Source organism: Mangifera indica, chromosome 6 (assembly GCF_011075055.1).
Source record: "Mangifera indica cultivar Alphonso chromosome 6, CATAS_Mindica_2.1, whole genome shotgun sequence".
Taxonomy (NCBI): domain Eukaryota; kingdom Viridiplantae; phylum Streptophyta; class Magnoliopsida; order Sapindales; family Anacardiaceae; genus Mangifera; species Mangifera indica.
Genome location: NC_058142.1, coordinates 1,133,378 through 1,147,600, shown reverse-complemented (window position 1 = coordinate 1,147,600; position 14,223 = coordinate 1,133,378). Strand labels below are relative to the sequence as shown.

Genomic DNA, 14,223 nt, shown 5'->3' with positions numbered 1-14,223 from the left:
GAAAAATCAAATAAAAATTCTACTATGAACTGTAAACTATTAGTGCGTGGTTCTTAACTCTTGTAAGCGTGGAAGTTTGAGTTTGAACTTTGAAGATGATTAATAGTAATCATTTTGAATCACAAGGACCTTCTTCTTCTTCTTCTTCTTCTTATTATTATTATTATTGGTGGATGGTATTAAAACCAGTTTGTAATGAATCCATTTCAAACACTCCCCTCTATTCCTTTCTGCTTCATATATCTTACTGAATGTTTCATTCTTATTTCACTTGTTGCAGATGGAACTTGTTGGGAGCAAACCTCAGCATAATACGATTTAATTATTTGAAAAGAAATATGTTGCGCAGCTTCTGGACTGGAGGCACTTCATGTTAAAATGGATGAACCGAACACTGGAGTGATTGAGTTAAAGATGGAACCCAACAGGATTTTGTTGAACTCTAAGAAATCCAGAGCCGAAATAACCTTATCAACTTATTGATACAGCAACTCCGAAGTCTTGGAGAGATTGAGGTCTGGAATTGCCCATTTGGTGGAGAGGATAATAGAAGGAGAGGAAGTTTAGTGGTGGATTCGATTCAAGTTGAACCGAGAACCTCGAGTGCAGAAATTGAAGGCATGAATGAATATGTCTTTGGATGTTTGATATTTATTTATAGCCACTTAAGTAGTGATTTATCCTGACAATTAAAATCAGAGCTTGTTTCTTGTACTGTGCAATTTATCCTGACAATTACAAAATTGAGGTAGAGGGGCTGACTGAGTACTGGATGGCAGAATGGTTGATTGATGAAGTGGGAAATTGGGAGAATGAGATCAACAAGGACCATGCAATTGTAAGGCAACTAAAAGATGCTTGCTTGCTTTAGAGCAGCAGTACGAGATGGGTTAAAAAGCATGACTTAGTGACGGATATGGCGATTAAAATCACAAGGGTGAGTTCTTGGTTCATAGGCAAAGCTGGTCTTGGGTTGAAAACACTGCCCAGGGAATATATAGAGGGTTTTGAGAAGGTCTCTTTAATGGAAAACAACATTAAGATTCTTCCTGATTTTCCCAATCGCACAAATTTGTCAAACTTGCTCCTGCAACAGAACCCTCTTATGATTATCCCTATTTCATTCTTTAGCAAAATGCATATCAAGTTATCTGGTACTCGGTTTGAACCACTTCCCGATTCAGTTTCCAATAAATTGAACCTTCATTCTCTCCTATCATGTTTTTGTGAGCTGAAGAATTGCTATTCTCAAGGAGCTGGAAAACCTATCAATGTTCAATAGCAGATCGAGATGGTCCTTCCTCTTTGGGTTCAAAAGAAATGGGCCAGGGAACAAATTTTGCCCCAGTTGATTACAAATCTGTTCAAATTTACCTTACTTTTATACGAATTCGGTTTGGGTAAATCCAACAATAATTTTTCATTCCAAACTTCAAATTATAAAATCCTGCAGTCAGCATTTCAGCTTTCTCTGCAATTACTTCATTAGTTCTATGACAGAATTAACAACACTCAAGGCGCAACTTATTCAAACAACAGTCCTTCAGCAGCTTCAGTATTCATGTAGAAGACTGCATTATTATAACCTGGATATAGCACGAGGTACGTCCCAATCAGTCACAATGTGGTTACGAGTAATCTCCTTGAGTGAACGACAGCCACTTAGTGCCATGGTTAGCTCAAACTCGTCACGAAGCATCTGCAGTACTTTCCTAACACCAGCCTCACCATCAGCAGCTAATGAGAACACTACTGGCCTTCCAATCTGAAGTTCATACAGAGGAACAAAACAAAATGAGAACATATTTTTATGAACACAGATCTCAAAACTTGTGAGAAACTTCACTCAAGCCAAGATAAATTGTGTAGAAAAAGAGCTTGTTGAGCAATCCACAATATTCGTACTCGCTTATTTCCATGAGAACGGTCATTGTTTTTTATATATCCATAAAAGGGTGATTTCGTATATATAACTACTTACAAAAACCCCAGATGCTCCTAGAGCCAAAGCCTTGAAGACATCTGTTCCACGTCGAACTCCACCATCAAGAAAAACAGGAATTCGACCTTTTACAGCTTTAACGACCTTGTAGTTTCAATGAACATATCAAATCAAAATTGTATATACCATAATATTACGTCCAACAGATTTACAAAAAAATATTTGCAATTCAAGATTGTATGATTGTCAGGAAGATTATTAACATGGATAAAGCAGAACATAAATATAACTAATGCAAACAAATGTACCTCTTCCAGAGCCATTATAGTTGCAGGAACATAATCTAGCTGGCGAGCTCCATGATTAGAAACAATGATTCCTGCAGCTCCATGTTGTATAGCTAGAATTGCTGCACTTTTACGAAAAAAGGTTGAATCACATATTATATTGTTAGGAAGTCCATTTAAAGTTTTCTTCTTTCTTTAGGAAAGAGTCTGTTTACCATCCTCAGCGGTAATAATGCCCTTTACTATAATTGGCAATGGTGTGATTGTTTTAAGCCACTGGACATCCTGTTCAAACGCCAGAGTAATATTTATACATTAAAAAATATTTCTAATATTGAAAGTTAAAACCTCTTCACTGAGACAAATGTCTTACCTTCCAGTTAAGAGATCGATCAACTTGGCCAGCAACATATGAAGCTAATCCAGAGTCATTAGTCTACCACGTCACCCATAACATGTAATAACCATGAAACAAAATGTACAACATATAGAAAACATAAAGCATGATTGAAATCATACGACATGTCACACCTTATCTATCTTGCCAAGATCCAAGCCCTCAAAGTTTTTTAAGGTCAGATGTGAAGGCAAAGCAAATCTGTCAGGAAAGCCATTTGAGAAATTAAATATGTTCCTCAAACTGGGAACTAATTTAGTGCCTGTTATCTGTTTCTTACACAATATTTAAGTTCATTGAGGGGTGAGATGTCTAAAACTAAATCTCTATAAAGCATTTCTTTATTTCTCTTTTTATTCATGCTGTGGAGCAATACTCACCTGTTCTTGATATCTGCTTCCCGACGGCCAAGCCTCGGAGTATCCACAGTAAGGGCAATTGCCTTGAAACCAGCCCTTTCAGCTCTTCTCACTAGTTGTCTAACCACATTCCTGTCTTTGAACACCTGAGTTCAAGTAGGAAAAATGTTGACAGGCTAAATGATACAAATGCACACAAGTACCTCCAACTGATCATGTAATTCAGTGTTTAGAAAACATTTGCACTGATGAGCACTTGGAACTCTTAAATTGATAAGGACAATAAATTTTAAGGAATGTGTCTTCACGGATCTCTTATAGAAGCAGAAAAAGATCGACAAACAGAAGGTGAAAAATAATGTTCAAACTCACATAGAGTTGGAAAAAACGAATGCCAGGTCCCGTTGAAGCAACCTCCTCAACACTGGATGTAGCCCATGAGGAAAGTGTCTGAAATAACAAAACATTCCTAAATTGAGTAAACTAAACAAATTATCTCGATCAGATGTTTATGTAACCCATAAAGAATAGCAGGTCCCCATTGATTTGCCTATTGAAGCAACACTCTGGAGCCCAATTGTAAAATAGAAATTCAAGGAAAAGCAAAAGGAATAAGATGCAAACCATAATTGTGCCAGCTGCAGAGGCTGCTCTTGCAGTTGCAAACTCTCCTGCATAAAAATATGCTATTACGGTCATTTCTATATATTTATTTACTATCATATATACGGTAAAGAGGTAGTTGCAAGGAAAACTAAATGATTTTAGAGATCAAACAACCTACTATCGTGTTACTTTATAAGCAATGTCCTAGATGTATTATTTTTCAAGAATGTACAATAACTAAATCAGAAAATGATTTTTTTAGCTCTCATTTAGAGGTAATAAGATGTAGCATTCATCTAAAGTCAATAAGCTGGTATATCATATATTCCAAATTGTTCAACAAAGATGTCACAAATACCCTGCTATGCTAGCTTCTTGTGGCCGAATAAACATCTTCAACATGTCACATCAATAAGATGGTACATATATGTATATGAATTTTATAATTCTTTGCAAACCAACAATACACTAGGATCATGTTTTAGTACAACTGTTTTTACAATGGAGCTTCAAGGTCAATACCATCACAGCCATCATGGATATTTGCATCTTTTTATCTTTGTACATCCTGTGAATGCATATGGGCAGACAAAGCTGTTCATATGAATGCAAGTTGATATGCATCTAGGCATGTATCAATTTACTGTATCAGACTCCTTCGAACCATTGACAACTCAAACAAGCAGGAAAAAGTTCATGAAAGCAGGGGCTTATACCTTCAGGATGGGCCATTTTCTGCATAGCTGTAGGAGCAATCATGATGGGCATTGAAATCTTAAACCCCAACACAGTTGTTGTCATGTCGATCTTGCTTACATCAATGAGAATGCGTGGTCGAAACCTATTTTCATAAAAAAGAAAGCTTCTCTTCAGAAATCAAGTAAACAAAAAATGGAAGGCATTAATCAAAAACAAAATCAAATCCACCAAAAAAAGTCGTCCGTTACAAAATCTACAGGAGCTTACAAAATCCTAGAGAATGCATTCCGGTTTTCCTTAAGAGTCCACTGGTCCTCTGCACCTGCTGCATAGTAGTCAAAAATCATCTTTGGCAATTTCTGCTTGGCAATGGCCTCATACTCCATTACATTAGTTATCTCCATCTTTCTGATAGTTATTTAACTCTGTCCCAGAATGATCTGTAAATTGGGGTAACATAAAATCCATATTAATTGCTTCCAATATCAAGAAACAAAAACAAACATATCAAAGGTTTGACAATATATATTATAGAATTTATACTCCAATATCAAACTAATAATCTGTAAGAGAATCAACAATGCAATCTATCCAACAAAACCAGAGTTCTATAAGCCCCAATTTCATAAATTTCTGAAATCATTGACAGAACCATCAAGATATACATGGCTAGTTACTATTAAGTTCTTGACAATTAACTTCTCCCATTTCATAGGAAAAGATTCGTGAATGTTGTGACAAGGGAAAGTGAAAAGTACATACTTTTGATCGCAAGGTATGTTTGCCCCACCAAACAGATCATGATCATCATAACAATGGTACTGAAAACAAGATTTAAGATATTCAATCCTAAACTAAAAGTTTTAGCAGCAAATAAATAAATTTTGAACCAACCCCACCAACTAAAATCATATATAATCACCCTTCATGCAACACATATCACCCAAACACTGAAAAAAAGAAAAAACAAATTTGACATAGGTTTTGATTACACCCAGATGAAATAAATGCATAAATAACAGTTAGCATCATAAAAATAACGTCAAACTATAAGAAAGAGCTGATATTGACATAAAGAAAGAGAGTGATGGCCAAAGAAAGCAGACCTGGGCTCCCTCAACCAAACCAGAAGAAAAGGACACGTGAAGAGATTAGATTTAGACTGAACTGCAAAACTGAAAACTCTTCGCTTCAATACAGAAAGAAAGACGGGGAAGAGAGTGAAGAAAAAAGGGTAGAGACAACAAAAATACAGCTGGTGGCGGCTTATGTGGATTGGGAAGTCTGATTCTTCAATGCGACAAAATCTTGTTTCATGGAATATTGTGACCGAAATATTAAAAATAGTGACGGTGGGCTTAAGTTATTATCGTTATCATCTTTTATCGTTGGTCATCCCTACGTAAGATGTAAAGATGGTAAGAAATATTTTTGGGAATTGTGAAAAAGGTCTACGGATGACGGGGCTAGAGCAAGTTGGTGGCGGCTTATATGGATGACGGCGATGTCATGGTCCGTTATAATAGGAGAGCAATTACATGTTAATCACAATTATCAAAATGGAAAGAAATTTTATTTTTGTTTCCTGTTTCGTAGCTTCCATAAGTGATTGTTTCCTATCAAAGGCCGGGCCATGGATGACCGGGCTAGAGCAATGTTTATCCATTAGTATTTCATCGTTATTAGTTAGGAGTATACCTGTAAATTTATTAAAAAAAGTCTTGGTCGTATAAAAAAAATAATATATATTAATAGTACTTATCCAAAATATATTTTTTTTCTTGGCAGTGAATACCTAAATGGGGCAAATTACCCTATAGACAAATATGTGTATAAACATTTATATTTTAAATTAAATTTTAATTTAATTATATAATAATATAACACTATTTTCATCATATTTATATATACATAAAATATTATTTAGTTACAGCTAATTATGTTATTAATAAACCATGTGACAATAATATTGATATTTATTTCAAAGAGGGATGTGACAAAACACAATATAAGCCTGGGGTCACGTGAGAGAATAAGGGGTTAACCCACATGTAGACTAAATTCTTTGTATCTTATATTTTAAAGGGATAAGCATGATACCAAATTTTTTTAAGTGTCTAGATTCATTGTATTAAGATACACGTATATTCAATAATAAAATTATATTATTATCTATTTCTCTTATCCTATTAATACAAAATAATTGAAAAGCAAATGGAAGAAAATTGTCTTTACATACTATTTCTATCGTTATGTCAAATTTTCACCTAAAAATTCAATAATATAGTAATCAACATTGACTTGTGGGTAGCTGATCAATCCACGTCGAAAATTTTAAGTAGATGAAAATATTTTGACAAAACTTTATTATATGTAAAAGGCCAAAGGACAATTTCCCCTACGGGTTTAGTGAAAAAGTAAATTTTTATTCATTAATTTTTAAAAATTTAAAATTTTATCCATTTATTAAAATTTATTATTAAAGATAAAAATAAAATATTTACTTAGTTAAAATTTTACTATCTTTGATCATGTTCTCTCTCCCTCCTGTCTTCTCTTTTTCTCTTGGTTTAAAACCCTAAATCCTGATCAAGATTGTTAGCGTCAAACTCTACTTCCACTTCGACGCCACTTCCACTTCTAGTTTTAGATCTCAAATCTTGACGTCGCTTCCACTTCTACGAATCTTGGTATCATCTAGAAGCATCTTCGATGAGTAAAAGAATGATTGAAGTGGTTGAAACCTGTCGCACGAAGGATCTTTGATGACATTGCTTCTAGTTATTGTCTTCGTGGTTGCGTCTTCGTCGTGGAGGTTGGAGGGAGCCTTGATAGATGGAAGGTCGGCCGGAGAATGTTGCCAGAGAAGGAATAAAACCTTAGGGGGGAAATAAACAATTTTTCAGACCTTAGTTGGGGGAAATTGTTTGATTTATAAACCTGAGAGAAAAATGTGATAGTTTTTTAAATATTTTTAGTTAAATGATAATTTTACCCTAAACTTTAATAGTGAATTTTAATAGATATGTTGGTATTTAGGTTTTTAAAATTTAATTGGTGGGAATTTGTCTTTTCATAAAACCTTGGGTGCGAAAAAATTCTTTGGCTTGTGTAAAATTATCACATGAATTAATCTATCTTAAGAAGTTAAATTTCCAAGTAAATAAAGAAAATAAAATCGATTGAAAGTTACACACTTGATTCACATGAAAATCTACAACTCCAAACACCAAAACTAAAATAACAAAAATTGAAGATTGCAAGAAGAATTGAGAAACATGTCGAAACGACTGATATTTCAGACTCAAGTTGGATGAGAAATTTACTTCTATTGTCTTACTCAGCCTAAGATTCAAATTGGGTCTATTTAAGTCAAAACGGGCTCCTTTGGGTCTTCCCACTTCTCCAAACGACCTTTTGTTTTCTCCACCTGAAAATTAAGAATAAATTATGTTAACCTTTTAGTAAATTTATAAGAGCAAATAACAATTTATACCCAAAGCTCTTTCTGTTCATGTATTATCTAAATTTATTAAAAAAAATGGAGATTAAGGAGAAAATAACAAAAATATATCAACTTATATCAATCACATATATCATATCATATGATATGTTTATTATATTATACTAATTTCTAATATATCTTAAAAATACATACAATTTTTAATTAGTATTGACCGATAATTTAATGATACTCTAACTTACCTCCTTTGTGTATTATACTATTGTATTGTCTTTATAGTTATGTCACTCTCTACATGGACAGGTTTCTAAAAACTACCTTATAATAATTGTGCAAATATTAATCTAACGGTCCACTGATTGATTGGCATTGAGTTCCAGAAAATTTTTGTGCGGTGTAGAATCAAAATCGAAATCAAAGAAGAATGTTAGGTTTATTAATTTCACTTTCATGGTTGTCAGCTTAAGTTTATACTTTTCTACGGTGGTCTTTTTCAATTCTAATGAAACTGAAGCCACTGCTCCACTAACCGAACAAATATTTGTTCATAGGGATGTGTAGAATTCGGTTTAACACATCAAATTAAATTGAACTATTTTAAAATTATAATTTGATTTGATTTGATTTAAATTAAAATTTTTTTTTCAGTTCGGATTATAATTTCGATAATTTTCAAACAAAATAAAATTGTAAATCATATTTTAAAAAATATATATATATATAACTATATATGATAAATTTTTTTAATAAATAATTAGGTGTACAACTTGCTTTTTATATTTATTTTATCATTTTCTTTATATGTATATTATATATATATATATATTTTATATTTATTTTACACATATATATTATGTTCTAAAAAATTATAATTTAATTAATTTTATTAAATGATATATATACTTAGAAATGAATGATTTTAAAAAATTCAAATTACAATAGTTGAATAGTGTATCGTATATTAAAAACTTAATTTATCGTATTATGTATTATATCATATAATACGCCTTTTAAAAATTAAAAGAATAAAATACTAATAAATATTACAATTAACACATTATTATTTTGGAAAATATCACAAACATCGTTAATATTTTAAAACTTTTCATATACACTACTAATACACTATCATTTTATCTTAAAAAGTGTATCAATTCGTATTGATAATATATATCATATAATAAGATACGTATTATATTATATTATTTGATACGTATTATTTTTCATCTGTACTTTATCATATCGTGTATCGTAGAATACTGATAATTATAGTTTAAATCGTAATCTAAATTGAATCAAATCATATTTTTTTAATTTGAAATTTAAAATGGTTTTGTTTAGTTTGAAAAATTTTTAAATCGTTTTTTTTAGTTTGATTTGAAAAAGTTTTCAAATCGGATCAAATCGGACTATGCACATTTCTATTTGTCTTTGTTTTTATATTGATTTTCCCTTGTAAATTCGAGCCAAACCCACTTGGCTCAAATCCATCTTCATTCGAACTAAAACTTCATCTCAACGATTCGGATGAAGTTCGATGTTTTTGTTTTCATATGATATTATTTACTTCTTTTGATGATATTATTTATCTCACCAATAACTTTCCAATAATATGATAAATAAAATGTTATTGAGTCATTAATTACCTCTTTGTTCCAGTCGGTTCGAAATGTGACATATATTAAGATGACAGTTTGAATGAGAGTTCCTCCAATCATGCCTGACCATATTCCCTGCACCATATTTATCATTAATGATTAAGAATGGATTAAAATTAATTAAATTATAACAATTCTTTAATTATAAGTTACCTTAGCACCAAAATCGAATTTGAAGCCGAGAAGGCAACCCAATGGGATGCCAATTACATAGTAGCAACCCACGTTAACATAAGCGACAAATGCTTGCCATCCACATCCGACGGCAACTCCTACATGAATATTGACATTTGATTAAGAAAGGTAGTAATTAAATTGGGCAGATTCAAATCAAACCGAATATGAACAAAAGTAAACTCAAATTCTAATTGAATTTAGAATAGTCAACTTAAGATCGAATTTAGCTCATTCGATTGATGATTAGTAGGGGTGGATTTGAGCTAACCAAATTGAGTACAAGCTTGGGTTAGTTCAAGTTTAACTTAGATTGAAAAAATATAGCTTAAGTCTAGGCACGAGCTTAGTGAGCTCTCCTTAAAACAGTTCGAATTTGTTTTAAATTGATAGAAGTCCAACTCAAATTTGGCTACGATATTGAGCCCAACCAAAATAAATCAAAACGATATTATTTTAATATATATATTGATCAAAACAACATTATTTTAACTAATTCAAATTGAGTTTTTTCTAGTTTATGAGTGTGACAAATCAATCGAATTTCCTTCAAGCTCAAACTTGGGTTTAAACTCAATAATATAAAATTTTTATACTCGAATTTATTTAAACTAAGTTTATTTTAAACTTGTTCAAATCAAACTAATAAATAAATTTAAATCAAATCAGTTTGAATCTATTTCCAAGAATGAGCTCCTCACAAAAACTACTAAACTAGATAAGAAATAAAAGTGGTTAGAAATATTTTAAAAAAAAAAAAATTGTAGGTAAATTTTCAAGAACTCCATTAAGTCAAACTAAATTATTGGAACATGGAATCCTCCCATAATAATTAAACTCAGATGATTGCATAAATGAAAATGAGAGAACGCAGGCTTTGAAAGAGATGTATAACCACAAGTTAAAATTGTCGGTTTATTAATCAAAGACTGGTTGTTATGAGTTGCTTCAGTGCCCTAATCATCAAGAGGGTTAAAAAAAGATAAGACCAAAAGAATGTCTGACAGATGAGTAATTTAATAATGAATTTTGAATATTTAATTATGTCTAACCTATCTTGTATTAATACGTGTCATTAACCCTTTTAATCAGTATTTAACTATATTAATCATCGACACCCAATTGTCGATGAGAGCTTAAATAGAATACTAATGCAGACAAAACAAAATAAGTATATTAAAATCACAGTCGGTTCCCTTTTTGTTTGTTTGTTTCCCGAGAAAAGAACAAAGTCAACTTGAGTATTGCTACCTTTAACTTCCACTACGAGTATAGACTTTATGTATATATATAAAAAGAACATTAGGTCTTGTATCTAAATCAATGTTTTTAAAAGAAATTGATCCCGTCAGAAAATCGGTTAGGGTTTTAAACCTATTCAAGCGATCAATTTTTTTGTCAAACCAGTAACAAACTAAATAAAAATTCGAACAATATTTAACAAAATAGAGATATGGTTTGTTGGTTTGATTGGATTGAATTGATGGTTGAACTACAACCAGAGATAAATTGTACAGTTCAACCGCCAACTTAGGTTGAGCTTTGGATTAAGATTGCTTACGTGAATTTAGAAAAAAAAAATCGTATAATAAATCAATAATTACCTGATAATACAGGCTGAATACCATTGAGAATGATGGAGAAAGCAAGGTAGGGAGAGAGTTCAGCGACGGCATTCGAAACGGTGGAGCCGCTGGTGAAGATATAGCTGATGCTATGGCGGAATATAATCACCAGTACAGCCAAAAACAAAGCGATTAAAAATGAGCTTGAAGTTACTATCACCACTGCAAATGCCGATGATTTCGGATGCTCGGCCCCAAGCTCATTGCTTACTCTCACACTGTTAAAAAAATAATTATAAAAATATATGAAATGAACCCATGATATTAATACAATTAAGCTTACTAATTACTGATCAATTAAGAGATTAATCACCTTGCTGCCGCATTGAAACCTACTGCAATCATATAAACCCATCCAGAAATCGTCATGCTACACAACAAAATAAGTAAAAGCCGTCAACATTCCAAGTTTCAGAAGAAAACAACTGTTGACTGACTGTTGTACAGATAAAGCCACTACGTTTGTGCGTGCGTTGAATTGGTCAAGTTGCCATAAAATTAAAGCAATACTCTTTCTCAAATGAGTATTGAGAAAGAGCTAGTGATAATTAATCATGGTGAATTCGATGCAAGCCAGTGTTCAATATCACTAAATGATATCGACGGATTAGCAGTTTTGTTGGAAAGATAAATAATGTTATTGAATTAAAAAAAAAAAAGGTTTTTAATTCAAAGCGAAATTTAATTCCAGGTTTGTACGTTGGGGCCAAAAGTGTACCAGTTATTGTCTATTTCCTTCATTTGACTGGACCAGCAATGATAACTGTACAGCATATTAATTCTATCCGTAAAATTACATGGGTGTATTTTTTATATATAATTTAAATATATAAATAATATATTATTATATAATTAAATAATTTTAAATTAAAAATAAATTTGTATATATAAATTATAAAAAACATATATATATATATATATATATATATATATATATATATATATATATATATATATGCATATATATAATTATTATAGTACTGAATAAATTACCAGATGGAGAGAGAGTCCAAAGCGATTTCTGCATCTGGGAGCAATCCAGCAATCAAAACAATTATCTGGTAGTACCAAGTTTCAAGGCACAGCATTACGGCTGAAGCCGTCGACAATTTCAGGAATTCCCATAACCCAGAAAACGCCTGTAAAGTGAACCCAGTCCAAGTATGCTTACACCTCTCACTTGTTAAAATATACACAAACTGCGCCACCACTACTATCCACCACGACAAACTCAACACCAACGATGCGCCGAGCAGCCCCCAACCGAACTTGTAAATCGCCAGCCAACTTAGCAAAAGGTGCACCACGAGCGCGGCAGCTGAAATGTATGCACTGGGGAAGACTATGCTTTGGGCTTGCAGGAATTTTTGTATGGGAAAGTTTGCAGCGTAGGCAAATATTTGAGGAATGAGACCATAAACAAAGATTGCTGCAGAAGATGCAATGGAACTGGATTCACCTAGTAAGAGTAAAATTTGTTTAGAAAATATGTAAATAAACATAAGTGGGATTCCGGTTGCAGTTAAAAGAATTGTTGATCTTTGAAGATAAACTCCCAGCATATGATATTTGTGTGCCCCATAAGCTTGGCCACATAAAGTCTCCACCGCACTTCCCATTCCTAACTGCAAACCAAGTCATTTTCATCGTTCTTATCATCAAAAATTTTCATATACTGTGAGGATAAAAGAGATGGCACAAGATAAATTTGTTTACCATGAGCCCATAAGCGAAAACTTGGATTCCTGTGTTGCCAAGAGAGGCAGCAGCGAGTTCGAGATTGCCGAGATGGCCACAGAAGATCTGAGTGGACATGGAGACGATGTTGTTGAGCAAATACACAACGATGGCAGGGCCTGCCAGGCGAAAGAGGGTGTTGAGTTCGATGAAAGTGGCCTTTCTGAGCCGGTTGAAGTATGACAAGCTGGTGTCGGATAGAGCGTTTTCAAGAGCGGCACTCACTGGCTCTGGTGCTGATTGTTTGCGTTGCAATAAGGGTTCAAGGACCTCATTGCTGTAGGTGACGTGTTCATTAGAATCGGCCATGGCCAGCAAGCTCTCTCTCTACCTCACAAACAGTAGGTGAAAGCTAGAAACCAAATTGGCCACAGGATACAAATATTGGTTGGTCCATCGAGGGGCTACTCTTATATATATAACACAATCTAGCCAGCCACTTCACCATTAATCAACTAAAGATATATCAAAATATTATTTAATTGAATTAGAAATGAATGTTTTCTTATTCCCCAAAAAATAACTGCAAAAGTCAGGTGGGCAGGCGACCCAAACCTTGCAATCTAACTATAATCTCCTACTACAATGCAATAAATCAAAGCTCAACAAATAATGCAGTATCCGGAGCATAATAAGGAGCCAAATAAGACTCTAATGTATGAACATAGAAACTTATGAACTGATTAATTGCCAATTCCAACATTTATTTGCACATTTACGGCATAAATTTTAGATTTTGTTTATGTTACATCATGATTCAATAAGCGATGACGTAAAACAAAGATTAAGTGCAGCATCATGGGGCAAAACTACCACTGTATGGTGTCTTCTCTGCCCTCGAAATAGGTTAAGACTAAGAGCTGTTGTAAATCTCTTGTCATCTTTCAAATTGTTAGACCTCATATCAGTCAATCGCAACAAATATTCTGCTTAGAAACTCAGTTACAGGTGCAGGTTGACTGTTCGGTTTATTAGAGAGGTTTTCAAATCAAACTTTACATTGATCTTTAATTGGAGCGAGGTAAAAAGCTATTTTTGGGTCCGACGTCATTGATTTTTCTACTGAACAATGATACGGCATTCTGACACGCAATTTTCCGAAGATTGGTTCAAACTGGTAAGGCCAAAGAACTATGTCCCTCCTAGGTTTTACTTCAAATACAAATACATATTTCATAAAATTTTAAAAACTAAATCTCACTTCTCAATTAATTTTTATTAAAAATAAGGATAAAATTTTTATTTTATTAATAATATTAAAAAAATATAAATTTTA

At 32.7% G+C, this 14,223-nt stretch overlaps 2 protein-coding genes across 4 annotated transcripts; both read right to left on the bottom strand.

Annotated features, from left to right (window-relative positions):
- Window positions 1-1,361: 1,361 nt before the first annotated feature.
- Window positions 1,362-5,675, bottom strand: LOC123219052 (peroxisomal (S)-2-hydroxy-acid oxidase-like). 3 transcript variants are annotated; one of them, XM_044640761.1, is made up of 12 exons: window positions 5,397-5,669; window positions 4,558-4,730; window positions 4,308-4,432; window positions 3,610-3,656; window positions 3,358-3,435; window positions 3,007-3,131; window positions 2,761-2,827; window positions 2,603-2,665; window positions 2,445-2,514; window positions 2,251-2,351; window positions 1,982-2,086; window positions 1,362-1,765 (listed from the first exon to the last, which is right to left on the bottom strand). In XM_044640761.1, the coding sequence occupies exons 2-12, from the start codon at window positions 4,692-4,694 to the stop codon at window positions 1,580-1,582; spliced, it is 1,104 nt and encodes a 367-aa protein (XP_044496696.1). In that variant the 5' UTR covers window positions 4,695-4,730; window positions 5,397-5,669; the 3' UTR covers window positions 1,362-1,579. The 3 variants fall into 3 exon arrangements, with proteins under 3 accessions (XP_044496696.1, XP_044496697.1, XP_044496698.1); XM_044640762.1 differs by lacking the exon at window positions 5,397-5,669 and adding an exon at window positions 5,053-5,210; XM_044640763.1 differs by lacking the exon at window positions 1,982-2,086 and having other exon boundaries at window positions 5,397-5,675.
- A 1,767-nt stretch (window positions 5,676-7,442) lies between these two features.
- LOC123219050 (protein DETOXIFICATION 40-like) lies at window positions 7,443-13,479 on the bottom strand. The gene is made up of 7 exons (XM_044640759.1): window positions 12,927-13,479; window positions 12,204-12,835; window positions 11,524-11,580; window positions 11,190-11,428; window positions 9,565-9,683; window positions 9,400-9,486; window positions 7,443-7,720 (listed from the first exon to the last, which is right to left on the bottom strand). Exons 1-7 carry the CDS (start codon window positions 13,254-13,256, stop codon window positions 7,658-7,660), a joined length of 1,527 nt encoding a protein of 508 aa, XP_044496694.1. The 5' UTR covers window positions 13,257-13,479; the 3' UTR covers window positions 7,443-7,657.
- Window positions 13,480-14,223: the final 744 nt, after the last annotated feature.

Excerpts from the sequence above, each read along its gene's own strand:
- LOC123219050 (XM_044640759.1), bottom strand. The coding sequence starts at position 13,256 with ATGGCCGATTCTAATGAACACGTCACCTACAGCAATGAGGTCCTTGAA. Across the intron at positions 11,581-12,203 it reads TTGGACTCTCTCTCCATCTG|CATGACGATTTCTGGATGGG; the intron begins GTAATTTATTCA and ends TTTGTTGTGTAG. Across the intron at positions 9,684-11,189 it reads TATTCAGCCTGTATTATCAG|GAGTTGCCGTCGGATGTGGA; the intron begins GTAATTATTGAT and ends ATATTCATGTAG.
- LOC123219052 (XM_044640761.1), bottom strand. The coding sequence starts at position 4,694 with ATGGAGATAACTAATGTAATGGAGTATGAGGCCATTGCCAAGCAGAAA. Across the intron at positions 3,657-4,307 it reads GAAAATGGCCCATCCTGAAG|GAGAGTTTGCAACTGCAAGA; the intron begins GTATAAGCCCCT and ends ATTTTTATGCAG. Across the intron at positions 1,766-1,981 it reads TAGGAGCATCTGGGGTTTTT|ATTGGAAGGCCAGTAGTGTT; the intron begins GTAAGTAGTTAT and ends TATGAACTTCAG.